The 27,817-nt window shown below is 41.0% G+C and overlaps 1 protein-coding gene across 3 annotated transcripts; it reads left to right on the top strand.

Annotated features, from left to right (window-relative positions):
- The first annotated feature begins 36 nt into the window (after positions 1–36).
- rfx2 (regulatory factor X, 2 (influences HLA class II expression)) lies at positions 37–27,434 on the top strand. 3 transcript variants are annotated; one of them, XM_049586937.1, is made up of 18 exons: positions 37–200; positions 12,135–12,243; positions 12,633–12,722; positions 14,136–14,218; positions 15,398–15,668; positions 16,976–17,050; positions 18,127–18,308; positions 18,508–18,627; positions 20,011–20,132; positions 20,567–20,685; positions 23,347–23,459; positions 23,621–23,772; positions 24,422–24,519; positions 25,061–25,210; positions 25,380–25,588; positions 25,695–25,848; positions 25,978–26,020; positions 26,903–27,434. In XM_049586937.1, the coding sequence occupies exons 2-18, from the start codon at positions 12,136–12,138 to the stop codon at positions 27,022–27,024; spliced, it is 2,211 nt and encodes a 736-aa protein (XP_049442894.1). In that variant the 5' UTR covers positions 37–200; position 12,135; the 3' UTR covers positions 27,025–27,434. The 3 variants fall into 3 exon arrangements, with proteins under 3 accessions (XP_049442894.1, XP_049442896.1, XP_049442895.1); XM_049586939.1 differs by lacking the exon at positions 12,633–12,722; XM_049586938.1 differs by lacking the exon at positions 16,976–17,050 and having other exon boundaries at positions 38–200.
- Positions 27,435–27,817: the final 383 nt, after the last annotated feature.

Raw genomic sequence — 27,817 nt, 5'->3', positions numbered from 1 at the left:
CCCTGACGTAGCCATTCGAGGGTAGCAACAGTTGCCTCGAGACCCCGTCGCGCCATAGTGACTGTAGCCGTGGAGACAGTTACTTACCAACGGCCGCAACACTCAGCAACAGCAGCAGCAGCAGCATCTGGAAGTCACCGAGCGAGTGGGAGAGAGGGGAAAGAGAGCAGAGCCAGGGCAGAACTTTTCTCAAGGCAAAGGTGACTATTATCTTTATAGAATTTAGATGCTGAATTCATGTAACTGTGGAGACAAATGCTCCGGGGTTGAGTGCGTTGCTAGCAGTCTTGGTTATTTTCCACAACATAACTTTCCCTTCTTTGTGGCAACGGCCACAAGTTGAGAACGGCTTTTCACTCCTCATTTAAATGTCGTTCACCTATTGCTGGCAACAGATTTTTGCACCTGGAAAAATATGTTTCACCTCTGCTACTTATTTCGCTGCACTTTGCTTGAACGTTATACACCGCGGCAACGTTACTCCAACTCCAGCTTGATTCAATATCACTTTACACTTGTTGCTACGTTGTGCAGTGTGTGTGTCGAGCTGTGAACGCACTTCCAGCTCAGTCTCAGTAGGATGGGTGGTAAGGCTACCAGTGAAGCTACAGCTAATGCTAACCCAGCCAACCAGCAGCGATGAGCGCGAGTCCACTTGTGAGTTCAACCGTTTGTCGCGTTGTTAACGGCAGTTCTGTCTTGTTTGTCACAACACTGACTAACTTCATTCTCGGTGTGTCTTTCTCAACAACCGTTTTCAAGCAGGTGGAAATGTGGCTAGCTAGCGTTAGCAACGTCGGTGCTGGTGCTCAAACTGCAACTAACGTTAACGTCCGCCGCGAGCAAACTGAACTCAGCAGGAGGACAACTTTCATTTTGACAGAGAGTTTGCCAGCTCCTTTTACGTGATTTGGACTCGCTAATTTTGTCATCATAGGGGTTAAAAACATAACGTTGTCGAGTACGAATATGTGAACTTCTACCGGCGACGTTGCGACACTCACCGTTAAAACGTTAAGTTACCAAACCTGGTGCTTCCACTGGTCTCTATCTCAGGAGAGATATGATAAACTATAAAGATGAACTCTTGTCCGTCAATCAGATTATACAACGTTTGTTTTCTTAAGGAAACAAAGTTGGTACTTCACAAAGTTTGGGTGTTTTTAATATTTCAGAAATGTCTTGAATAACTGTGTTATTATTCCACCTATGTTACAGCTAGGTGGTGCTATGATGGTTCTGTTATACTGCTCTGTCTTGTTTTTACAGTCTTGAGTATTTAAAGTGTAGTTTTCAATGTGCTTTTTAAAACCATGCACCAATTAAGACACACTTGTAAACTACATATTAAGCTCAGTGAATTGGACCCAGATTTATATACTTTCTTTCATTCACTCACAATTCATTCAGCTCCTTCTATAATCTTTCCAGATTTATTGATGCTTTACCCGTTGAGCAGACCCATAGGCAAATTGTTTGCTAATAGCCAAGTTGTTAGCAGTGACACTGCTTCATTGTTTAAATGGCAGTTCTCATTAGGGTTGCTGTTTGACCTCTCTTCAGAGCTGAAGGCACATATCAATCTGTGCTATGGTAATAATGAGAAACCAAGGAAATGTAGACCCCCTAATGATCTTAACCCCCCCCCCTCCCATTTTCATTGGCTTTACAGTGTGGCTGTGGCTGGTTTCCATCACTTTGCATACCTTTTTTCCTCCTTTTGGGATTCTGTCTCTTTTTGTCCCCAGAGGTACATTAATTCTCATGAACTATCTTTTCAGAGACAGCCGTCAGGTGCTCGGTCATTTGTAATGTTGTTTGCTATTGAAGCAAACAAGTAAGAACCTTTGAGCATGAAAATTTCTCCAATTAAAACCTACTCTGCTCGCTGAATTGAGTCATAAACTGTCAATGTGTATTTACATAAAGTATTCCTGTTGTAAATGAAGAGCTGAATGATTCATTTAAAGACATGTATTATCAATGCAGCCCAATATCTATTTCCTTTTATGTGATGAAGGGGTCAAAACACAGGTTTGAGTATGGTTATATTAATCATAATTAATATCTCTGCATTATATTTTTATGAAGCTTCCTCCCTTTTGGTCTGAATATTTTAGGGATGAATTGATTGTGCATTAGGAGAAGACTCTGCTTGTTAGAAAGAAACCTAACTTTGATTGGTCAGACAACTCACTGCAGCTACAAAGAAAATAAAGAGATGACAGCGCTGAAACTCTGTGTAACCCCCACCAACCCCACCCCCCAATTTGAGCGTGACACTGTTATGTTTACATGGCAACTTGATATACAAATACACCCAAGTCATGGAAAGAAAAGGGATGGAGTGGGCCAGGGGGCGAAATGTTATTCTTTTAAAAGTCAGTGTTTTTAATCAGGTTATTTTCATCTCTCCCTTTGTGGTAAGAGTGAATAGCTTTGGCTTGCAGAGGCAGGTCAGAAAGAAATGGTGCTCAGAGAGGAGACTTAAACAAAGTGGAAAGCGGCTGATGGTTGGACAGTTATGTTGACATTTTTCACTAGCTTGTGCATGAAATTATCAATGAGAATGTCAGTTTTTTTGTTTCTTCAGTTGTAGAGCACTTGTAGTCTGACTGTACCCTGAGTTTCACTTGGAATATGTGATTGTGGTTGTACTTAGGTCCATTTCAGAAACTAAAGCCTCACTGGCCTATGATTTACAGAGATGTTGCTTCTTTAGGCCTAACCCTTTCTCTTCTAGCCCTCTTTTAAGCTATCTGTGCAGTTGCTTGTATAAGTGTGTCTAGCAGTGTCCACCGTTACTCGTGTGCCATTTTGAGTGTTTAATGGACCCATTTGTGTAGTACAGTTCAGCTATCAATAGGACAGCTGCAGTGGTCTCTTGGGCAGCGGGTGACCTGACACAGCTTTTGGTCACATGTTCTGCGTGTGTGTATGTGGTGTGAGAGTGTGTGTGCTGTGTGGATGTGCTTGTGTATGTGTGTTTGCTCATGCTGTATTTAGCTTATCTTGATGAGGCCTACTGTTGCCCCGGGGAGAAGTTCTCAATCCAGTGGCCTGCTACAGATATAGACACGGACCTAGTCACTGCCATCAGTTTTGTCGCTGCTGTTTACAGTTGATAATACTGCATTTACCTCCTGCTGTGCTAACCGAACTGCCTGTCTTTTGTACTTTTCATTTTCTGATATTAACACAGATTTAATGGGTTATCCCATAATTCTACTCAAAGGCATGTCAGAAAATCACAGAGCAAAGCTGAAGAAGTGAGAGGAGAATGCCTTGTGGGGCTTGTTAAGTGGAAATTAATAGTGCTATTTGTTCATATGAAATGTTACAGTTTCATAATCTTCATAATTCATTTACTTGTGAAGGGCTTTTCATTTCAAGTGATGTGCTGTTACCGTTTTATAAGAATCTGTTGAAAGGAAAATACTTTAAGTGTCCTTGTGACTCTCACATCCCGTCTTCCAGCTAGAGAGATTTTGGAAATCATTGAAGGCTTACGCTGCTAGGATACTAAGAAACAAATCTTGTCATATACCAAAAAAATGTTGCCACTGATTGGCCCGCGCACAGTGGCAACAAGTTGAAACTTGTTGTGAAATGAAATGTTTTTCAGTCTGTCTCTTCTGTCTGTCTGTGTGTCATCGAGCATTCTTAACATTCCACCTGTTTATATCGTAGCTACACAACTGCTAATTAAATTTCCTGCCACAAACAGCAGACAAGGCAGTGACATTTGCATTACAATGGCTGACCCCCCCTCCCTCTCTATTTCAGGCAGGGATAGTAGCAGCCCCCCATCCTCTCCCCACTTTTCCTTTCTTTTGTAGAGTTTTATGCTAGTTTGTTAAGAGATGTTTATTTGGTTTAAAAAAAGAACTTCTGTCAGTGTAAACCGACAACAGAATAATTACTAGAACCAAGAGTAGGCCTTTTAGCAGAGTGAGATTTGATCAGATTTGGAAAGGAGTAGACCCAGACAATATTTTTTAGATTGAATTAGCTGGGGCTTGAGCATTGCTTTTCAGAAGCTCTTTAATTAGGAGAGTTGGTGCAGAGCATGCCATTGTCACAGGTGGAAACAACCTGGTTTCGCTGTAATAGCGGATGTCCTTGTGTAGTGCAGCTTTCAGATCCCATTCCCGATCTTTGTGAACCATCTCTTCCCACGCACTGACCTCAAAGGAGAGGAAATGTTAAAGTTGCAATTTTCAATTTAAAAGCAGCATTCTATGCTAATTGTTTTCATGTAACAGTTAACAGCATCTGTGTCACCTGACTGAAGAGGAAGAGTGTTGCAAAGTGTAGTCAGGGTTGTAGGCCTGGCAGTGAAGTGTTGCCACTGACAAAGTAGTCAAACCTATGGATTATTTTCGATAAAAAAGAAAAACCTGTCAACAAAACAAAATGCAAGGCAAGCCAATAATTACCAAACCAATTCATCATTTGATTATTTTATCAATTAATCGATTAATTGTTTGGTCTTTTAAAATGTCAGAAAATGGTGAAATATATCCATCATTGTTTCCCAAAGCTGAAGATGCTGTCCGTAGATGTTTTGTCCACAACCCAAAGAGGAAACGGACCACAAAATCCTCACAATTAAGAAGCTGGAATTACAGCATTTTGACTTTTTCTTTCTTAAAAATGTACTCAGAGTAATAAACTATTAATTTAGTGGCAGATTAATTTCAAAGTTGACAATTGATTAATCATTGCAGCTATAGAAATAAATAAGCAACTAGATAAGAAATATCTGGACTTAAAGAGCATAAGTATGCAGACCAATAGATAGGCCGTCAACTGAATCCTGTCACCACCACTTACTGTATGATCTATCATTGCCATCTTGATGTAAATTGTTATGCGGAACACTTGTTAGATCCTTCGGTAATCTTATGGTTAATGTTCTGGAAATGAGACTGAATAGGATTTGCCATTAGGGTGTGAATGCTACTAATATTAAGCACGTCAGTAGATCTGGCTGCTGGCTGTAGAAAAGATGGTTTAGAATGCAGACCTTGTTAAGTTTCTCTATGAATGGTTGATCACAGTAAATTTAGGGTTACATGCTAGTTTGATTAAATGATTCAAAAATATGAGTTTTATTGCTGTCTTAACATTGCTCTATGTTGAATCACCAATCACCATTAAGACAGCACTGTATTAACGACATTAAATGGCACCTAAGTGTTGCAGCTGTGGGTTACTAAAGCAGTATTACTACAAAAAACATGTTTGCAGACTTGACTCTTGTGATTGGTAGTGACCCCACTACTTGTGTCCACTGTTGTGGAATGACCTATCAAATGCAGAATCAGCCACACATGTTAATTATATTTTAGTGTCTTTTACAGGGTTTTATTGTGCTGAAGAATTATTAAATGCTTAGATCTGAGGGCAAGTATTCAGCATGGCGCAATATTCACTGTATGAACAACAGACACTTGGATCTGTCTCAGATTTCAAGCATTAACTGATGACTCATTGTTGGTGTCAAGTAGTGCCTGTGAAAGCATACTGTACATACAGCATGATGATTTTCAGTCATATCTGTGTGGAGTGAATGCTTGCCAGAAAGCCAGACTCCTCCAGTGCAACAAAATGCTTATCTCAAGTTCATTGGTCAAGCTGCGTACTGCCAGCATCTGAGGTCATCTTTGCAGATGTGTTTCCCCATGAAAGAAAACTCCACAGGTTGGAAACACACCTGTTAAAAAAAGAGCAAGTGAAAGCAGATTGAAAGAATGTTGGTGTGACCATTTTGTATTTGGAGTGAGTATCGCTGTACTTCCACAGAAAAGAATGCAAGTCTGGGCTAGGCTTAAGTGTTAGGATACTTATCTGTTCCAAGATGTCAGGTTTGGTGACTGGTTTTGATTTAACGCAATCAAATAGACCGCAACGTTACCTGCGGCGAGGAGGTTATATTTGCAGTCTTTTCTTTTGAATGATAGTTAACAAAAAATCTCATTAACTTGTTAACACATTTCATAAAATTAGGTGAAACACTTGGCCGTGGCCCAAGGTATAAATGATTAGATGTTGGATCCTTGTGGATGCACCATAAAAAAAATCAGAAATTTCAACATCACAAGTGTATTTTCAAATATGTTTTCTTTCTTCTCATGAAATACTAGTTTATCTGGCCAAGATATGTGCTCTGTGAGTTCTCTCTGGTTCTGTTAATATGTTCAGTGATGTAATAACTTTAAGTTGGGCCCATACTATGTACTTCGGATCTGGCTGTGCCTGTTGAAATTGAAATTTAGCAGTGATGTGCGGATACTAATGTAAAGGCCCTGAAGTGATTTGAAGGATCAGAAAAAAATGTGACATGGTTGTAATGGGGTTTTGGGTATGCCGCACATTTTGGAAATTAAGAACTAAACAGATACACAAGAATTGGAGCTGTAAATGTTAGCATTTTCCAGTTTCTCTTAGGTCTCAACTACGGTTGCAATGGTACGAGATTTTCACAGTACAATAACTGTCTCAGAAAATATCATGGTTTCATAGTATCACAGTATTGCGGAATTTACAATATTATCAGTCAGAATGAACCTTAAAGGAATGAAATGAATGAAGGAATGGTTATTTTTGGTAGAACAAATGTTTTATTACTATAATTGAAACTTTAAACCATTTTGTTAATGGATGTAAATGCAAAAATAACTAAAATAAAACAGAGACTCTGTCCCGTTGCATTTCTTTTTTCAATATAGTAGATAAGCAAATGTACACCACTTAATAACCGTCAACTTTTATAGCACTGCTTCCAGGTAACTTGAGTGAAGTTCCCTCCTTTGTGTCATCAGTATGGCAGCCTTGGATCACACTGGATAAATCCCAGTGAAAGAGAGAGACGCCCACACGTATGAGTATAGCCTGATTACATTTCCAGTTGTGACCATCTCCCCCACTCCTTTCCAGCTCGCATTTGTTATGTTTTCCAGTTTAACTTCACAAAATGTTCAGTTTCAAATTCTCACTCTTCATCTCGAGATTTTGAATGTTAAGGATGAGGGCTGGGGCTGCGTGGAGGTGGGGGGGCAGTGGAAATCTGGAAAGGGTTAGGAGAGGTAGGGCGTTGGGGGAGGAAGTTGCTAGTGTAGAGCATGGGCGAACACACAATCTCCATGGCAACGATTTGATCTTTCTCTCTGTGGCTGTCAGGCCTGCAGCGCACATGGTGACGGAGTGGACAGGTTGTGCTGATGACCAGAAGTGGGGAGGTGAGCTGGAGAGGGGAGGGGGGGCGCTTGGATCAGAGGCAATGGTCTGTGCCTCCTATTTCTGCTCTCTCTCCCACTCTCTCTCCCCCTTAAACTCTGCCATCTGCAGACCCCAAGAGCTGCTTTGATTGGATTAGCCATGAATTAATGAGACAGGCTTGAAGAACAGCCTCTGTTGTGGAAATCTCTTATCATATCTTAATTCGCTCTTTGTGTGAGCACGTGTGCCTCTGTGATCTTATAGATTTTTTAAATTAAATCAAAGAAAAAATTTGTTATGCAATAAAAAAACATAATTCTGAAATTAGGAAGCACATGTTGAAGCTTCATCAGAGACCTGTTGCTCCTCTTTGCACAAAAAGGTGTGACAAAGATATATATATATATATATATATATATATATATATATATATGTATATGTAAAGTGCTGTACAATTGTCCCCCATACATATCCCTTTAAAAGCAACAAGTGGCTGTCTCTGCTTTATTTTGTTTTATCTTACCCAGGGTTGGGAAAAGTATTGCTTTGCTCAAGCTGTTTTGCTATCTCCTCTGCCTGAGGAACTTTGGATAGATCTGACTTGCTTTTAGAAGTGGTTTTTTTTTTTTTGGGTGGCATGAGTGTAAAGCAACCTTGAAGAATTAGCTGTTGTCTCCGTGATGACTTAAACATTCCTCCTTCTTTTGAGCATGAAGTAGTTATAAAAACAGAGCACTTCATCCTGTCCTCTTCAATCAAGTCTAAACCAGCATAAAGTCTGTACATTTTTATTTAACTGCAACACAGGAATAAGTCTACCTCCGTGTCCCCTGGTGTCTGAAATTAATAGCTTACATAGTATTTATTGTTGTAAGTTTCTACTTAGCGTGAGATAGAGGGATCAGGTGGGGGGATGGCATTGTTTGGTTTGGGAAGTATTCTGTTGGTTGCATAGCAACAGGCTCCTGGAAACGGGAGTGGACGGTGTTGCCACTAGCAACCGTTGTTGCTCTGCAAACAATGTGGGCCAGTGCAAACATGAGCCAAGACTGTGGGCTCCTGCTTTTAATTGAACATCTGTATGTGTTTTTCTCTGATTGAGCCCTGTTTAAGTTAGATCTGTCAGTGACATATGTTTAAATCTAGTTTGCACTGTTAGCACTGTGGACTATGGCATTAATGAGCTTTTGTTAGGCTTTTGGGTTCTTTGAAATGTGTCTTTTCCTGTTTCCGTTTAGCTTTTAAAACTCAGGTAACTCTTGAAAGGAGGGGCTGTTGTTGTAATGTTGTTAAGTGCTCATCTGGGATTTGCCTGAATGAAACCAGGCTCACAGGCCAGACATGAAAACGGACTTGTGTGTGTGAAGTTGTCTCTGCGTTTAAAGCAGAAAGGTTTGGCCCTAGACAGCAGCCCATCCAGAGTAGCAGTTTTGTAGCAGTGTGCTACGTCTCCTGCTGTGTTCTACCTTTGTGCCTTTCAGAGCTGCTGGTGGGGAATTTGTGTGGCTTTTAACCTTCCCTGAGCAGAAAGGCTCCTCTCTCCCCCTTCAAGTCAGTGATTTGGTACACTTCACCATATCTATTAAAGCCAGTGCTTTAATTGAGCTTTAATGGATAAAAACATGCAGGTCAGTGCTCTCTTTCCTGATTCCCCACCATCTTGCCATGCCACCCACTCCCTAATGGCATAAATAAGCCCTCAGGCTTGTGTTACTTCCTTTGGTGAAAATGACAAGTCTGAAGATAAATGATGGGATTGTTAGAGGTTTATTTATAACTCAAGTGACACTCCGTAGACAAATTCCTTGCTTCAGAAAGATGCTTGAGCAATGCAGCAACTTTTAAAATGTCCCCCTCCTTGTTAGCATCAGACTGATAATGGTCTTTTGGTACTTTAATAACATACAAGAAAGCAGTGTGAAGAAGAATTTTAATGGAATATAAGAGCCTTCACATATAAGTGGTAATTGTGCCCTGTGCTAACAAATACATTGAAGTTGGACTCAGAGGGCTGCTCAGGGTAGACTGCATATGGTGCTTAAGACCATGTGTGTCTGAAGATTGACACATATCAGGAATTTCAACATAGGCCTCCTCCACTCAGTCTGTTAGTCATGAAGGCAGTGCAGTGCCTTTGCCTGTGGCAAAATCTCCATGCATGGAAAATGCCAGTGGTGGCACACCCAAATCTGTTGTTTTTCTATCTTAAAGGTACACTCTAGGATTTTGATAAAGCATCCAATAGAGCCCCCAAATCTGAAATACATTAGAATAGGGTATTTCTTTTTTCCCACCAGGGTGGAAATCTGTCTTTGGCTCACAAAGACAAGGTCATATTACACATTAAAAACAGTTTATGACAGTGCCCATGGCTCTCATCACTCACTTTGTGGAGTTAAAATTATTGATGGCACTTGGGATGAAGGACTTCTTAAATAAATTTTTAGTTGCCAGAGGGACTCTGTAGCACCTCCCCGAGCATAAGAGCTAAAACTGACTGAAGAGAGAATAGAAGCTACCTGCCTGGGTACACCTTGCTTTTTTCCCCCAGACTCTCTGTAAAAGAAATGAGTCAAGGGCTTTTGGGGTTTATATCGCCCCAAGTTACTGCTGATGTGTAAAACTTAACACTGTTGAGAGTTGAGTTTTAAATATTTTAGTTTTGCAGCTAGCAGGGAAATTAATTATGTGTATTTGTGTGCTGTTGGTCACTTGAAAAAATTGAGGTAGTGAATCTTTAATGAGGTCCAACAGCATAGCATACAGAGAGGTTCAAGGTCCAATCTGATTGATTTCTTTGGTTCTTGATATAGCTTTTAAGATCAACAGTGTAATGTTTACTGCCAGTTTGTATGTCCTAGTACTTTGAATTTTGATCACCTATCATAGAGAGCTGTGATATTTGGACCGATACTATAATTAACACTCAATATAGAAAAAAAGTGAAAGTGCCAGATTCACTTCTGATGTGAGACAACATTTATGTAGCCTCGGACAAAATCTTGAACTTGTCAAAAGCTGTCCTGCATAGTTTGCTGCATAAAATAAGAATCACTATTTTTTGTCCAGTTAAAGATTCTGTGTACAGAGCTGTAGGGAAAACATTTTTTAGTAAACATTTACCCTAGCAATCTCCTTTTGCCTTTGGGAACTTTTGGTTATGGGTGGTAGATCTTGTGGCTGTGCCCATGATGGCTTCATCATGTTGTATTTAGTGGCAACAATTAGGTGGTTGTATAAATGAGTGGTGTTATCCTGTATCAGCACAGCCTTGAACTCTGAAAATGTTCCACAAAAGAGGATGTGACTCCTATTTTGGTGTGAGCACAACATTTTGGTTGGAACTATGGTTTGGTTACATTTATTTCCTCTTCCTCTCCATCACAGGAGGCGGGGTGGTGTACTTGATTCTGACTCATTTTGCCCGTGTTATTCTGCTCTTCTCTAAGTCACATGTTAGCTTTGTTTCTGTCTAAGTTCATTTTGTCACATGATATAAGAAAGCCTTGATATACATGAATGAATTTGAAGCACGTGGTTTGATGCAACGGATGGAGGAAGGTTTTCTCAATTCTTACATAAGCAGAGAACTGAAAAAGTTTAATAGCTTTAATCATGCAGCCCCATCAGAAAGTTTAGTTTGGTGTTTAAGAACGCAAAAAACAAGAATGGCTGCACCTGTTGCTTGTATCTAATAGCTCAGCCTCCCGCTTACTGCAGCCTAAGTAGTGTTTGTCAGATCTTTTCTCTGACTTAAAATAACTTTGTAGTGCATGTCTTGTGTTATGACTAATCACAGCATGTCTAGAGCAGGTTTTGTCTTGCAGTCCTTTGCTGTAATGCTCCCGGTGAACACCATTCTCTCGTTTACCTACTGACTTTTCCTGCTGCTCCTGGATTTCTCCTCATCAATTCAACCCACCCCCCAACTGTGCCGTATCTCCCTCTCCCTTATTCTAATCCTCCACCCCCTCTTCTCTTTGCAGTCGCACTCGAAAGTTCCTGTGCAAGAGCTTTATAAAGGGGGGGAAAATAGAGGAGTGAACGGGAAGGGGAGGAGGGGGGTTGAGTTGGGGGTGGTCGTCATGGATTCCTCACCATAGCAACCGACAAACGTTTACAAAGCATTGAGGAATTTCCTCATATCAGCTGGATTATTGGAGCCCTCAGAGAACGGCTCTCGTTCGAAACAATCACTGGATATCATCAGGACCCTGGCAGGGGCTGGAGCCCCACTGCCATTTTCATCTTTTTCCCCCCTTCGTTTTTTCTTTTCTATTTTTTTTAAGGGAGTGGGGAAGTTGTTTTTTATCTACTTACTCCCCCTTGCAGTTCCATTCTTCTCTTGTCCCTGCCTTACTCCCGCTCTTTCCCTCTCTGTCCTTTTTTTAAAGAGAGCCTTTGTGTCACTCCATTTTTAGTTCCCCTTTGCTATGCTGTGCACATTGTCACCCAGTGGAAAGCCGAATGGTAGCAGTGCGTTTGGTCCTCAGGAAGCATTTCAGTCCTGTTGGTAACATGAACTGTACTGTAACTTTTCCACCTGGGTCTGATCTGTCAGCAGGACCAGGAGTGTCTGTGTAATACTGTTGGGCTGCTTATTTTCCCAGTGATTAAGGCCAAAGGTGGGCAGCCTCTGGGGCTCTGAGAGCTTCACTGACTCAGCTTGACTTGGTAAAGCCAGAAACCCCCTGGGGCACAATGAATGGCCTGGTGGCTCCAAGAGAGAGCCAGGATGAAGTGGACGCACATTTATTTAGTATAGCTGTCCATGTGTATAGGCTTGGAATACTCTTATTCTTTTCTTTCAAGCTTCAGCATTACCTGTAAGAGTATTTTTTCAGTCTAATGTTGAATCACCCCCACACTCATGTCTTTTTCCACTTATTCATGTCTCCCGTGCAAACCAGCATGCAGAGCTCCGAGGGAGGGTCAGACACCACGACCAGCGTGGCAGCGTTGCGGACATCATCTTCAGCTCAGGCCCCGGTGGTACAGCCTGTCCCAGCGTCCCAGCAGGTAGGGTTCTATGTTCCATCCTAAATCTTTCCAAACGTTAGGTTTTGAAGACTACTTATCTTGGAAATCAAATGAGCTTCTTGCTATAGTAGTACTTGTGCATGGTGTCTGAAAAGAAACTGCACAGTCAGAGGCGCACACTGTGAAAATGCAGTGCTGAACTAAACACATCCTGTATTGACATTCAGGGATATGACTGGCATGGAGACGTGAGTACTGTCTATTCTGTCTGTTGTACGAGCATAAATCATAAAAAAGTCCTGAGGAGGAGGGTTTGTTGAAATGTTTTCCCGTCTTGTGTTGACTGTCATATGTTTACAATTAAGTCTGTACATGTGTGATTGTACGTGCATACCTATGTAATTGAGTTATGTCTTGTATCCACACAGAGGGTGCTGGTTCAAGCTACAGGCTCAGCTCAGAAGGGAGGACAAGTACAGCAGCTTTCAGTACCCAGGGTTCAACAGGTCCCTCAGCAGGTACACAGTGCTGTACATACTTCTACAGTGCTGTGAAAATACTTGTGCACCCCTTGGCATTTTTTTTCTTAATTAACCTATTTTGACTTTTGTGACTGAGCCTGAGTCCTATACTGTTCTTTTTTTTTAAAGTATTATTATTATTTTTCCAATAATGTAACAAAGAGATGAGCATATAGCCTGTTTGACCAGGACTTATTTGTGTCATTTACAAATATTTGATCAAATTTTCATATCTCATTTTGGTCAGAATTTACATTGCAATTAAATTATAGCAGTCAATAATGTAGGTTTGGCCTTAGTAAACAAGTTAAACAGTAACCAGTACAAGTACACGGAATGAAGATCCCAAACATGGCAGCCATACTGCTCATTCAGAGCATGTGCCAAAATGTTTCTCCTGCTTCCTGTGCCCCCTGTGCGAAAGTGTCTTTCTCTGGCTGAGCCTGGCCCACTGCCTGCGTACATGAATAACATGAAAATAACTTGTTATTACAACTCTTGGTAGCTTCTAAATAACAATTTTCCCCAATTTTTGGTAATTAAAAGATTAAGTTAAATGTGTGTGACGATGAAGACTTTTCTTAGCTTTGTAGCTGCTTCTTTTCTGATGGTGTTTATGTCATAAAGTCTTCTCTGGGTCCCAGGGTATAATTGCTGCGAAGCCCGTTGATTCTTGGAGGCTTGAACCAAATCCCAACAAAAAATCTGTGTGCTGTTTTGCGTCTAACGATGAAAACCAGGAGTTGACCTGACTTTCTGCTATTAGTTCATCTTAGGTACCAGCCTTATATTTCTAGGTGATGTCATATGCCAGAATGATCAACTAATAGCAGACAGACAGCTTATTACCTGCTTTTCACACTGTTTATTCTTCAGTATATCATTTGTTATCAGTTGTGATGTTTGTCAACTCAACCTTGTCTTTTTTTAACCCCCATGTATGTCTTTATCAGTTTAAGTTTGAATCAATTCAGGTATGATTCCACCAATGTTGTTTTAAATTTCAGGGAAAATGTACATTTTCATCAACTTAACAACTTTTTTTCCCATCCAGCATTGTTCCAAATCCCCTGATCCATGTTCACAATAACATATTTATTTAGATAAACATGCATAATTAACATTGGTAGGTTTATAAAAGGTAGGCAGTGCTTTTGATGTTAAATGATATCTGTCTTCTGTTTCACACAAGTAATTTTTCAAAAACCAAGGGGTAGACAGACTTTTTCACTGCACTTCACATATAGTCTGTAATAGGTTTGCACATGCCTGCCTGTTTTAATTTTACGCAGTACTTGCATGATTAAAAGGAGTCATTTACTCTTCCAGTTTTAGTTGGAGACTCACTTATGGAGGCCTGAATAAAGATTTTCCCTTTTCCTGCTTTGATTTCCTGTTTTCTCTCTGTAGGTGCAGCAGGTTCAACATGTCTACCCGTCCCAGGTCCAATATGTAGGAGAAAGTGGAGAGACTGTTTACACTAATGGAACTATGTAAGCAATGTTACATTACTCCACAATTATAATGAAGGAAAACAATACATGTTTTATTTGTGTAGTTCAAGTACACTATGAAATAAAGTTTAATTAATCCCAGTGTAACATCGGATTGTGCTGAAATAGATTATAGTAATAACAGTAAAAGATAACTATTTGGTTTAGTTTGTGGGAGTTAAACATGTCAGCCATAGTTAAAAATGCCACTTTGTCAATAAAATAATTTAAAACCGTTTTTATTTTTCAAATTAAACAGACACAGCACTGTCCAAAAATATTTGGCTGCTCTCCAAATGCAAAATTAATCTTGAATTATGAATAAATAGGTGGTGGATTAAAAAGCATAATGGCAAGTAAGACATTCCAGACCACTTTTCTCATCATTTTAGAATTCAAGTGCTTTTAAAGTGTCTCTAATTAAAATGCCATTAAAGCTAATTGAAGCCAAAGTGATTTTTTTTCACACGGTTTGATGTTTAATTTGACTCCAGCATAGCCAAATATTTTCATGACATCAGTTATATTACCGTTTGTGTCAACAAGATTATCAGGGCGTCTGCAGGCTCTTAAAAAGTCTTAAAATGGCTCAAATTTGATTTTTATAAGTACAAGGCCTTGAAAGTCATTGAATATTCTTTAAAAAAGTCTTAATCGCTTCAAACATTTTATTATTTTCATTTATCCATCTTTTCCATCTTTCTTTTTTATCCATCTCTGTTTTTTACTTTATACTTGCATTTACCTGTAGGCAAAATGTAGATTAACCCAACTGACTGTAATAACCATATTCCTACATAACACCCACCTACGATAATAATTGACAGATTAATTGACAATTAACTAATTGTTAGTTGCATCCCTGCTTACCTCTATACTTACCAAAAATGTCCAAAAATACTTGTCCAAAAATCAGTCTTAAATTTGGTAAAAAAGTATCTTGAAAGGCCTTAAAAATCTTAAAGTGTCTGATACCTGTAGACACCCTGATTATCCTGTGTATAAACAGTACTGTAATCCTGTGCAAGGGTACAGGATTACAGTACTGTAATCCTGTACCCTTGCACAAAGAAGTGAAAATCAGAAGAGTGTAAATGCTCTCCATCAGCCTGCGTGTACTTTGTTTAGCATCATCATAAAAAACATCACCGGCAGCTCATGATAATGATCTCCCCCCAGCCGAACAGCCTACTCCTACAACCCCGAGGCTCAGTTGTATGGGCAGAGCAGTGGGGGAACCTACTTTGACTCGCAGGCCAGTGGAGCTCATGTCACCACGGTGGTCTCCTCTGCCAGTGGTGGGGTGCCCCCTCATGGCATGGTGGGCATCGCTATGGACGTGGGCAGCAGCCACATCATCTCCAGCGGAAGCACCTACCTGATTCATGGAGGCAGTATGGAGGGAAGCCGCAACCACATATCGCACTCATCACGCTCCTCCTCAGCTATGGTGAGCAACACCCATACCAATGTTTCTGTGGTACTGTGAAGCACCTTTTTTTCCAATAGAATGGGCAAATGTGCCGGTAAAACAACAAACTGTGACTCAGAGGTTTACACCAAACAAAAGATTGAGTAACTGACCAAATATACTCTGGGGATTGTTTGTCTTTTCTCATCTGCTATGCGCTCAAATTCAAGTTTCTTTTCTCTGAAGTACATAAATTAGTTGTTAGTACTAACTCCTAGTACGACATGGCTTACTGAGCAGAGATCCCCACTAACATATGGTGTTGTGAGACGCACGCTGGTGCTAGCTGTCATCACTGCTACCTGAGCCTGTGTTCAGTCTGGCCAGGCTCCCGCACAAGCCTGAAAGGCAGGGAGAGACACACAGGGTTTACAGCAACCTGAGTTGGGGCCTCCTGGCTTTGCAGTAACACACAGAGAGCAGAGCAGTACAGGGCAGAGAGCCTGTAGAATCGGGACACTGGCTTAAATAATTCAGCACTGCCTTGTTTCAGAGGTTTTCACAGGCACTTGAGCGCCCTGCGAAACAAAGCAACCCCTGGGGCTCATTACCATTTGGCCATGAGCCCTCTAGAGCCTTCTTAAGGCTTGGAACGCTGCCTGCTTCTTTTTCCTTTTCTTCTGTGTCTCCAGTTTGGCTGCAATACCACATATCTTTTCTTTTTTTGACTTGATTTTCTTCTACAGCTCAACAGAATGTCCCTGGTTTTGTCATTCACTTTGCCCGCCAGTTGGACTCCATTATTTTTTGTTGTCCAAAGACAGAATAATATGCTAGTGTATTTAATGCCATGACACTCTTGCTTCTGTTGTAGTTACAACTCACTCTCTGTGATTTTTAGTTTTTCAAATATTATTTCTAAGTTACATTGTTTGATAAATTTTGGGGATGGAGCAGGGTTGGGTCAGGCCTTGTTGACCTATCGTTCTCAAACTTCACGTGACCTGTGCCCCTGTTTGTGGTTCCTATTTGCATACATTAGAGTGTCTGACCACAAACCTTCACTGAGCAGCTTAACCCAATGAGTCCCTTGATTTGCATGCTTTTGTGAGCCAATAATGGATTTGGCTACAACACTGACTGATTTTAATGGAAATGCAGAGATCTGGCTGCTCGCTAACAGTCTTATTTCCTTTATCTGTTTTTTTTTTTTGTGTGTGTGTTTTTCTTCATATACCCCTGCTTATTTCTGTCCCCTTCTCTTCTTCTATCTCTCTCACTCTCCTGCCTCCTCCTTTCTCTTTGTCCACTTTTTCTTCTTTTTTTTTGCATGCTTCTTTCTTTAGCTTGAAATGGCGATTGAAAACCTCCAAAAGTCTGAAGGAATTGCAAGTCACAAAAGCAGCCTGCTCAACAGCCATGTAAGTCAACCAGGAACTTTCTTTGAAAAGGACATGAGAGAAAATTAAAAACAACAACAACAACAACAACAACAACAACAAAAAGCCCTTAGCATTTAGGCAGTGTGTTCGACTTGTGTTCTGCAAAGTTAAACACACTACCTACTGCTAGCTTTACGTTCTCTGCACTGTCCCACTGACATGCGTAATTGTCTAAATTAGCTTTCATCCTTGATCTGAACTTGCATTGGCTATCACTTTTGCTTAATAATGCATCTTGAATATATTTCTTAATACTTTGCATGGACTTAAATTGATTGGTTTCTGTTTATTTCACTTCTAAGTGCACCAAGACATGCGCTCAGTGTCACAAAAGCTTACTGCAGTATAACCTTTCCTCTGTGTTGAGAGGCTGTCACTCAAACGTATAATGAAATTGAAATAAGATTCATGTAGTATTTCCATCCAGACTTTTACTCACATGGGAAATTTGTGGTTTAAATTCATTCCCTACATTCCAACTCTTAACCTCAGCTGTGATCTCACAATCTCCACATCATTTGTATGAATAGTGTCTGAGGTATCTGCTTTAAATCTGATTTGCAATTTTATAATTTGAGCTTTTTATGCAAATTCTTTATGATTGTGCTGTACCAGACAGAGCTATCACTTTGTCCTCCTTAATAATAACATTCTTAGAGACATGTCCGATAGAATAAATAGCACTTCAGATGTTTGAGTGTTCACTCAATCAGCCATGCTTTATGCTGTAGTCACGTACTGCATCAGTCAAGAATATGAAGGCCTAAGGGTAGCCACATCTGGAGAGCAATGGTCTCATCGGTTTTTAACCTCTTAAAACAGGTCATCATGCAATATATGCGTGCGTGCGTGTGTGTGTGTGTGTGTGTGTGTGTGTGTGTGTGTGTGTGTGTGTGTGTGTGTGTGTGAGTGAAGTGCGTTATCTTGTCTTTTGATGTGATAATAAGATGCACTGCTCCTCTTCATTTCTGGCCAGATGACTATCAGAGAGAAGAGTTCATTCTCTGGTGCTCACTCATTGTGTGACTCTGTCTTCTTCTTCTGTGTGTTTTCAGCTGCAGTGGCTGCTGGACAACTATGAGACAGCGGAGGGAGTGAGCCTGCCCCGGTGCTCTCTGTATAACCATTACTTAAGGCACTGTCAGGAACAGAAGCTGGATCCGGTCAACGCAGCCTCCTTCGGCAAGCTCATCCGCTCTGTTTTCATGGGCCTGAGGACCCGCCGCCTCGGCACCAGGTACAAACAGGAAGGGGTTGTTGCCCATGCCGACGATTCGGATAACTGTAATCATGTAATCATTATAGATGTGACGAGTTTGATGATGCTTATAGGCATTGGAGACTTGCTGATGGAAGAGGGTAATGATAGTGATTACACTGATGGCAAGTCTTCTCCTCCTCACTGGTTTCTGGCTTTTCTCTCATGAATTTACCAGAGGCAACTCTAAGTATCATTACTATGGCATCCGGGTGAAGCCAGACTCACCGCTGAACCGGCTGCAGGAAGATACCCAGTACATGGCCATGAGGCAGCAGCCTGTCCACCAGAAACAGAGGTCAGCACTCTCTCCCTGTCTGCTATTTTTAACTTTTCCTTTCCTTTGTTCTGCAGCTTGTCACATTTGTTTGTCACATCCTGTGCCATTTTGTTATTTATTTTGTCAGATGGCAACAGTTTGTTCTTAAGTGTTTCTTGAATTAAGATCACAAGTTAAACAAATTTAACTTTTGATTAGGGATGCACCGACTTATCAGCCGAACATCAGCATCTTCTGATATTCGCCTTGTTGACTGCCAGCGGCCTATTGGCAAACAAGAGGACATTCACCACTGGCGGTGGCTGATGTTTTTCTGTTGTGTCACATTAATTGTGCATAGGCTAAAAAGAGCTGTTCAAAACTAACGGCTTCCCAGGGACAATAGACAAAGTGTTTGGGATGAACAGAGATCTTCCCCGCGACGTCATAGGGATGAAGGGATGTGGTAAACTCATTATTGACACGTTTTCCCTGATAAAGCGACACTGTGAACAGCAAATCTGTGTTGAAATCGGCAGGAGAGCCAGTTAACTGTGGCTGGTGGTCGGAATTAACAGCTGGGAGGGTTGCATTGAGTTACATTATGATGCATTCAAGCTCTATTCAGTAAAACGAGAATGGGGGAAGGTATATTGTCACTAATACTGCTGTGTATAGAATGTAAACTTGTAAAATTTTGTTTCTAGTGAAAAACTTGAATAGATACAGTTGTATGAAGGACAAAGTTGTTCATGTTTACACAGCAAAATAAAATAGATGTTAGAGAGGGATTTATGATAAATATATAGTATGTATAGTTGTCAAGTCAAAATCTTGTTTTTGCTGACCTCCTTGATGTCTCTCACCTTGCTGCAGTGATGTAGAAGTGTACTCTGAGATGTGTCAGTACACCATGACATCACTGTTGGCTGTGGCTACAGGATCAACAAAGCACACTTCTGACCACACAGTGTCTCAGAGATGAAAGAGACTTGAAACTTTCAATCAGAGAGGACAGTGGAAAAAATGCTTTTTAGCCCTGGGTTTAAGTTACTCTTCAGTGTTCTCTGTAGTTTGTATGTATATAGGTCACTTCTGCATTGTGTTTTCACTATGAATGTATTGGTTTTCACCCATGACACACCTACCAAGCTGAGGCAAACATTTTGCACTGATGGAAAGACTCATTTTAGTAACCCGAAACAACTGTTTGCGAATGCTATTTTCCTTTTAAACACACCCCTGGTTATTCACTAATTCAGACTTTGGTTGAAGATGTGCTTATGTGGGAGTTGATTGTGTGGGTTTTCATTGGAATAAAAACCTACATAGCCCTCAATGGCACATTCTTTCATATTCCTGCCTTCTTATTCCTTTAAAAACCAGCTAACATACCTGCCATGTCTCGTAATGTGTGTGTAGGTTCAAACCTCTACAGAAGGTGGACGGTATGTCTGACAGCCTGTGTGGGAGCTCTCAGCACTGTAACAGCACTCCAGAGCAGTCTGTGGCCGCTCAGAGTCAACACCACCAGCAGTACATAGGTAAGGACAGGAGCTGGGTGGTTGCCACGACAACTAGTTGTCTACAAATGATTGACACTTAAGATTAGAGAAGTGTTTTAAAGTCTCACTCCTTCTTTTTTTCTTCTGATCATTTTCTGATTCCATCTTTGATAAAGTTACAAACTTTTTACCTTTTAATTAAATCAGTGCATGTGAGATCATATGTGGCACAGCTACTGCCCACATGTTGGCTTTACTCAAACATTAATTATAAACACATGTACTAACTGTCAGACTGGTAAAATTAACTGTCAAGCATCTTGTTTGTTGAGAAAATTATAGGATATGTGTTTCTTTGTTGACACTAGATGATCTGGCCGTACAGCTTTCATGTGATTTCGGTCTCCAGGATCTATGAGTCTGTCTGTGTGAGTGAAATGAGTGACACCTGTCTGCTTTTTTACTTTATGCAGATACGTCCCACACCTTGCCTCAATTTCCCAACCCTGACTTGGGCACCCAGCCTCTGCCTGAGCGTATCAACATGAATGATATCAAGAAGCTGCAGACACTCTACAGAGACCACTGCGAGGTAGAGCTCTATGAATATGTTTGTAACCAAGGCCATGTTGACGTGTATATAAATGGAACAGCTTTAAAGGGGACCTCCTCTAATTTTACACATGAAAGTCTGTTTACAGAGCACTACTGCATATGTGGCTTCAGAGGGAGCTAACTGAAGTTTGATTGTCTCAAGTGTAACATGCTTCTTTATTGATCACTGGCACTGTTGTTTATTCCAAGTCGATCCCACAGACATTGTCCCGCTGCTGTAAATAGAGCACCAGCATGTATAAATCCATTGCTGAAAATGGTCCCCTAAAAATACACAATTTACTCCTTGTTTGAGTATCATTTGGTTAAAACAGTTCTTAGCTGTTTAAAAAAATACTAAACCTTTATTTAAAAAAAAAAAAAAAAAACAACTAACCATATTTGTGATGTGACCCAGTTTTTTAAGATTGACTTTGAATTAGTTAATACTTTTTATTAGCAATAGGCCAAAACAATGTTGATTTGGACTTTTCAAGGGATTTCTTGACAACCTGCAAAATCTAGAATAATCCTGGCTTTATTGTGGTGACTTGGTTTGATAAGGGCTGATACATATCCTTAAAAAAGAGGCAAAAAACTACAGCAAACTACAGCAGTCAACAGGTGTCTGGCTTTGAGCGTTTATGAGGAACTGTATTTAGGAAAATGTATGATGAAAGAGCTATGAAGAAATGGCATATTGCGTAATGACATTTCACTGGTTGCAGGGCATAATTCATAGTCTCTTGGTTGGACAATGAATTCGAGTAGGCAGAAGAATAACCCTCCGGGATGAAACGGATTGGCAGTGAAAAGAGTAGAAATAATATTGAACATTAAAATTTGGGGGCTTTACAGGCAGGAGAGAGGCTGTGATTAAAGCAGCGAAGCTCTGGCTTTATCATATTATCCCTGCCCTCCCCTTGTCCAGCCTCACCACGCTCCTTTTGTTCCAGCCGTCTTTTCATCTCTGTGCAGCTTTCAAGACATGCCAATTAACCTTTCAGCGCGCTGGGTGGACATCTTGGTGTCTTTGTGGTGGCCTCCCCTTGGGCCTTTGTGCTGCCTTGTCTGTGGACAGGCACATGGGCTCCTGTCTTTGTCTGCCAGCGCATTTCTGTCACTCTCACAGCTCTCATTGCCTCTGTTTAATGTTTATGCATTTTACTTTTTCTCCTTTTTTTCTGAGCCAACAGTGACCTGTTAACACATTAGCCAAGACTTTTTATGAATATCATTTAAAGTTAAAGCACAAATAAAAATAACAAGTTGGCTCAAGAATTAAAAAAAAAAATCTTATTTCTTATTTTACCTTCATGTAGTTTAAGGAGTTTGTGAGCAGGGCTGTAAATGGACTTGTATCCACTGTCAGGCATGTATTTATAAATGTCATGGTAACAGCCAAATATTCAGGTATCAGCCATGCTATTAAATTAATGTTTAAACACAAATGATTAGGTGTTTAATAAAACTTCAAGGGTAATAAATCACACCATAAACCACAGTAGTTGTTGTGTGTGTGCATAGATGTGAGGGGTTAAGATTTGTGAATCTCTGCTGCCTGCCACTCGTCTGTGTGTATGACCGTGCATGTGAACATGTGGTATTTCTCCTCCACACTTTTTTTTCCTTTTCTTGAAGGCAAGTTGTTTTTCCTGCGTGGCGCAAAACTGCGGAGGCAAAACATTCTTGTTTAGAGGGGATGGGGAATTCTCCTTTTGTTTTGGAGTTCTGTGTTTGACCTGTTGCTTGGGGCAACCGTAAACAAGGTTGCCATGGCAACGGCTGGAGAGGAAGCAAAAACATATCATGTGATTGAAGCCTACACTGCTGTGTAACAAGATCCAGCGGCAAGTGCATGTCCTGCCAGATAGAGAAAGAAGAGAATCTTTGGGCACAGCGTGAATCATACGCTCGTACTCAACTGACGCTCAACGTAGAGATATACTGAACTGTTTGAGCTCAGAAACAAGAGAGTTTGACCTCTGTTTCATGTGGAGTCAGGCTGACGTTTGCTCCTGTGAATGTCCTCAGCAACTTCTACAGCACTGGTTTTTGTCTTACTTTGATATATGTGTGTTGGGGTTTAGCGTTTATCTGTTAACTCTTTTTAGAACCTGGTTACTGCTTTTTCTGACTCACACTCAAGCTGTAGTTTATCATTTTAGATCACCAGCTAGCCACCGCTTCCTTTGCACTCAGTGTTCACTTGTGTGCAGTATACTCTACTTTCTAAGAGCCTCATACATATGAACAGGAAAGAGGAAATCACATGGGTTAGTTAGGGTCAGCGCCTCGTCATTAAAAGGAGGCAAATGCACACATAAATCTATGAGACTAATCTGCCTGATAAAGGAAACCAAGTTGAAAAAAAATAAGTGAGTGAAATCAACTAAAAAAAAAACCCTCCAGATGAAGCCTAAACGTGGCCTTTAGGATCCTCCTGATGATTAATGTGCAGGGAGTTGTGTTTGAGCTGGCTCATTGTCTAACCAGGAGGGCCTGGAGTGAGCGAGAGGCTGCTTGCCTGCCTGTAGAAACTTTGTTGTGTGTCTGGTTGCCATGGTTCAGCTCTGTATGTTTTGTCCCCCCCTTCCTCCCTCTCTTCTCCCTCCCCCTCATTCTTTTACCCCCTCCCTCCCTCGCTGCTCTCCTGCAGGCTACTTTGGATGTGGTGATGAACCTCCAGTTCCACTACATTGAGAAACTCTGGCAGACTTTTTGGTATTCAACACCGCCATCTAGTGACGGAAATACTACCATTCCCAGCAGGTCAGATCACATAATACAGGAAGAGTTTCACTGTTAAAAAGAAAACTATTACTTAATTTTACATGTCTCAGCTAAATCGAGGCGTCTGTTTTAATAGTATACCAAGTCAAACACTTGAACCTTTTTATTGAGTTTCATTTTTTCCTCCTGTCTGTGTGCAGTGATGATGATCTGGAGGGTGTGATCCCCAGAGAGAAGCTGGTGGCTCTGTGTAAATACGAACCAGTCAGACTATGGATGAGGAGCTGTGACCACATCCTGTACCAGGCTCTGGTAGAGATCCTTATCCCTGATGTGCTGCGTCCTGTTCCCAGTCAGTACTATTGATATTTTTATTCATTAAGATCTTAATAAGATTATCTTTAACAGGATACTCTGTTTTGAGACATTTGTGCGTGTTGTCTGTGGTCCTAAAACCTCTGAATACACACTGATGAAGTAATACTAATCCAGCACAGTCCAAGTCCCAGGATTTCCTCTTTGCATCCTCAATAATACACTAACACCACACCTAACAGTACAGGCCAGTTGAGTCTTTTATATTGCAGTTGGCTGCATTTTCACTACTCTACTTGCAATGCTTTATACACAGTTAATTGCAGTCAAGTCCATTAATAACCCAGCCTGTTCTCCCACATTAGCACAAGGCTTTTATTGAGTTATTAAGTTAGCACAAATAAAAAGTAACAAGGTGGCCTAAGCATGAGACAATATCATATTTCTTACTTTAACACATAAGTACTTTTACCGCCATGCAGTTAAAGGAATTTTGGAGTAGTGCTGCAAACAGATATGTATCCACTTATATTTATATTAATGTCATGGTAACAACAGTCAAATATTCAGGTGTCAGCTGTGCCGTTAAATTCCTGTTTAAACAGCAATGATTAGGTGTTTAATAAAACTTTGTAAGTAATAAAGGGTTTTGTCAGTTTGTAATCCAGGCTGTTCTGTTTCTTCAGGCACTCTCACTCAGGCCATCCGTAACTTTGCCAAGAGTCTGGAGGGCTGGCTGACTAACGCCATGACCAGTTTTCCTCAAGAGATTATTCGCACCAAGGTAATAAGGAAATCTCAGCGACAGATCATTAAATCTGTCACATTTCTTTGCACCTGTGATCATCTCATGCATCTGTCTGTGATCCATTTGTGGCATGTGTTAATCTGCACAGTCCCTGCCACCTCTGTTGATTCGATCTATGCAGTAAAGATTGTTTATGTAGATGCAAGATATGGCATCATATTTTCACCACGTTAATGTGAGTGGATGTGCATGTATGAAATGTTGCTCAATCCAGTTACACAGGAAACTCATCAGTGCCAGAAGCTGTAACTTTTTGTACTTGTGATTTTTCTTTGTATACATATTAAATGAGGATTGTTCGAGGGAGCCTAAGATCTAAGATACTCATTGGCAAGCACTGCTTCACTGTAATTGTTGTGCATATGACAAATAAATAACTTGAGCACAGAGAACCCTAGTAGAAACCAAAACTGGTCCCATTTAAGTCTGACATAATTTGGTTATAATAATAAAACATAAAAACCTCGAGTGACATAAACTTTTAGGATGACTCTTTGTCTCTGGCTCTGTGGTGTAGGTGGCGGTGGTCAGTGCGTTTGCCCAGACACTGAGACGTTACACCAGTCTGAACCACCTGGCCCAGGCGGCCCGCGCCGTCCTCCAGAACACCTCCCAGATCAACCAGATGCTCTCTGACCTCAATCGGGTGGACTTTGCAAACGTCCAGGTAAACATGTCTGACAGCTTCCCTGTTTACTCAGCATTAAGGCTTCATGTCAAAATGTCAGATGGTGCAGACTGTTGACTCATGTCGACTCTCTCTCTCTGCTTTCCGTCTCTTGCTGTGTTTTGGTTTCGTGCTGAATACGGTTGGGTGTGTTTGTTGTGTCTACCAGGAGCAGGCATCATGGGTGTGTCAGTGTGACGAGAGTGTGGTTCAGCGTCTGGAGCAGGACTTTAAGGTCACCCTGCAACAGCAGAGCTCTCTGGACCAGTGGGCTACCTGGCTCGACAATGTGGTCACTCAGGTCCTGAAGCCTCACCAGGGCAGCCCCAGCTTCCCCAAAGCTGCACGCCAGTTCCTGCTCAAATGGTCCTTCTACAGGTACGAAGGGGGAACAGTTAGGCTGTTGACACTTTCCTTAAAATCACTGCAAACAGCATTTTATAGATTATCTGTTTGTTTCTCCCTCTCTCTCTCCTTCCTGTAGCTCCATGGTGATCAGAGACCTGACCCTGCGCAGTGCAGCTAGTTTTGGCTCTTTTCACCTGATTCGCCTGCTCTATGATGAGTACATGTTTTACCTGGTGGAACACCGTGTGGCGCAGGCCACCGGAGAAACTCCTATTGCTGTCATGGGAGAGGTACGAAGGAAGATATTTATATATATCTGCTCTACTCTGGTTGTAAACAACACTTTAATGATGATGATGGAAACTATGTTGAAAGTTGTTGTTTTGTTGACTAATGTGCTCTCATCTCTTGAATCACAGTTCAGTGACCTGACTTCTATGATGCCTTCACTCATGGAAAAAGGTAAGCCTTTATTTACGGTGCTAGTTTTCATATTAGTCTTGGTGTGTCCTAGCTAACCAGCTCTGGGTTTAAAAAACAGGTAAGAAAACAGGGTAATACTGATAATAGTGGTAATCATGGTTCAACAAAGCCAGACTTAAGCACAATGACATTTGTTGACATTGGTATCCCTCACTTTGATCACTCCTACCTTAGAGTGTGTCTAGATTGAAATATGTAAAATAAAAAAAACAAGTTAATGATTGTAGAAACCCACAAAAAGAGGATCAATCACCCAAAAAAACTTTTGTTCTTGTGAAAAAACTTGGCCCACCACAGTCTCATTCTACAAAAACTAAACTGCAGATTACATGTTTATTTTTATGACTGTTTGGTAACTTCTTTTTCATTTAAAACTGTTTGTTGTGATTATATTTAAAATGTGTTTACACTCTTATCCCCAAAGGGATGTGTAACAAAAAAGACTGAAGATTGAAGTCTGCTTTTAGACATCTCTACTGTTTAGTAGAGGCTTATTATTTAAAAAACTGTGTTGTCAGTTAAGGAATAACAGGACTTATGTTGTTCGTGCCCAAAGGCATTGTGGGTGGGACCATTTAAGAGTTAAAGACTTCCGTCTGCAGCAGGAATCAATGGGCTCGGGGCTGAGAGCCACAGACAGGGTGGGGAGGTCGGACAGTATTGATCTCAAGATGCTTTATGTATAATCCTTATTCTGACCTTTTATATTGTGGTGATAGATTAGTGTTGCAGCTTTAAGCCCAGCTGTATTTGTCTTTATGCTTCTTATAATTCCACACTGGTTAGTAGTGTGAACAGTCAAATGTCAGCTCTCATCCTAATACTAAACTCCAACTGTTCCCTTTCTCCCTGTGCCTCTAGATGCATCTTTCTCTGATGAGATGAGTGACCTGGGCAGTGATGCTGACGTGTCCAGAGGGCCTACTGAACCTGCAGTGAAAAGAGAGAGGATTGAAATGAGCCACCCACTGCAGGAGATGTGAGTCTGGTCTGAAAGGGGCCGGATTGAAAGCCACCACGACCAGCATCTCTCCCTGAAAAGGTGACACTAAAGTGGCTTCGGGGCCCTTCGGGACGCAGCGGCTTTTTTGGGCCGAGCACACTGCGTCCTTCTGCAGTCAGTGTGTGCAATGTACATAGAGAAGAAAGTAGCAGTGTCAGTCCTCCCCTCACTAGCGTTTATAAGGACAGTGATTTTTCTTTCAGGAAGCTCACATCTGTTTTTGTTTTGTTTTTTTTTTACTCACAGGGATGTAACACAGGTCTGATTTTCTTTCCGTTTTTGTTGCAACTGTGAATGACTTTGTGCAGTACCTTTTTATTGGATGTGTAACCTTGAGTGGTGGTATGTGGTGTTTGTGAGTCTTCTCTTTTTTTTTTTTTTAATTTTTTTTCTTAACTAGCTGTGCCATAGTGTCATTTGAGTGCCTTAGATCGCTAACTTTAAAACCACCACTACAGATGTCAATCTGTCCCTCAGCTGTGCCTCTACCGCAGTATGAATGTATCGTCTCCAAACCTCAGACATTCAAAGCACCTTTAACATTGATTAGGTGTAGGTGTGTATACTCCTTGTTGCCTCTGCTGCAGCTCGCAGCAAACACACACAACAAAGAAAATAAAAATAAAAACAACATGCAACCTACTGACCCAAAGGACCTTTCCCTCAGTCGTTCCCACCAGCTTAGCCACAGTCATGGCTCCGTAGGGCCTCATATTCTCGCAGTAGTCAGGAAGGCAGGGAACTTAGTATGTTACCTTGGCTGTGTAAGATGT

Source organism: Epinephelus fuscoguttatus, linkage group LG10, assembly GCF_011397635.1.
Source record: "Epinephelus fuscoguttatus linkage group LG10, E.fuscoguttatus.final_Chr_v1".
NCBI lineage: Eukaryota > Metazoa > Chordata > Actinopteri > Perciformes > Serranidae > Epinephelus > Epinephelus fuscoguttatus.
Note: the sequence above shows the minus strand (reverse complement) of the source record. Positions and strands in the feature narration are given on the sequence as shown.

Coding starts and splice junctions, on each gene's coding strand:
- rfx2 (XM_049586937.1), top strand. CDS start 12,136: ATGCAGAGCTCCGAGGGAGGGTCAGACACCACGACCAGCGTGGCAGCG. Junction 20,686..23,346: donor TCTACAGAGACCACTGCGAG/GTAGAGCTCTAT, acceptor GCTCTCCTGCAG/GCTACTTTGGATGTGGTGAT. Junction 25,849..25,977: donor CTATTGCTGTCATGGGAGAG/GTACGAAGGAAG, acceptor CTTGAATCACAG/TTCAGTGACCTGACTTCTAT.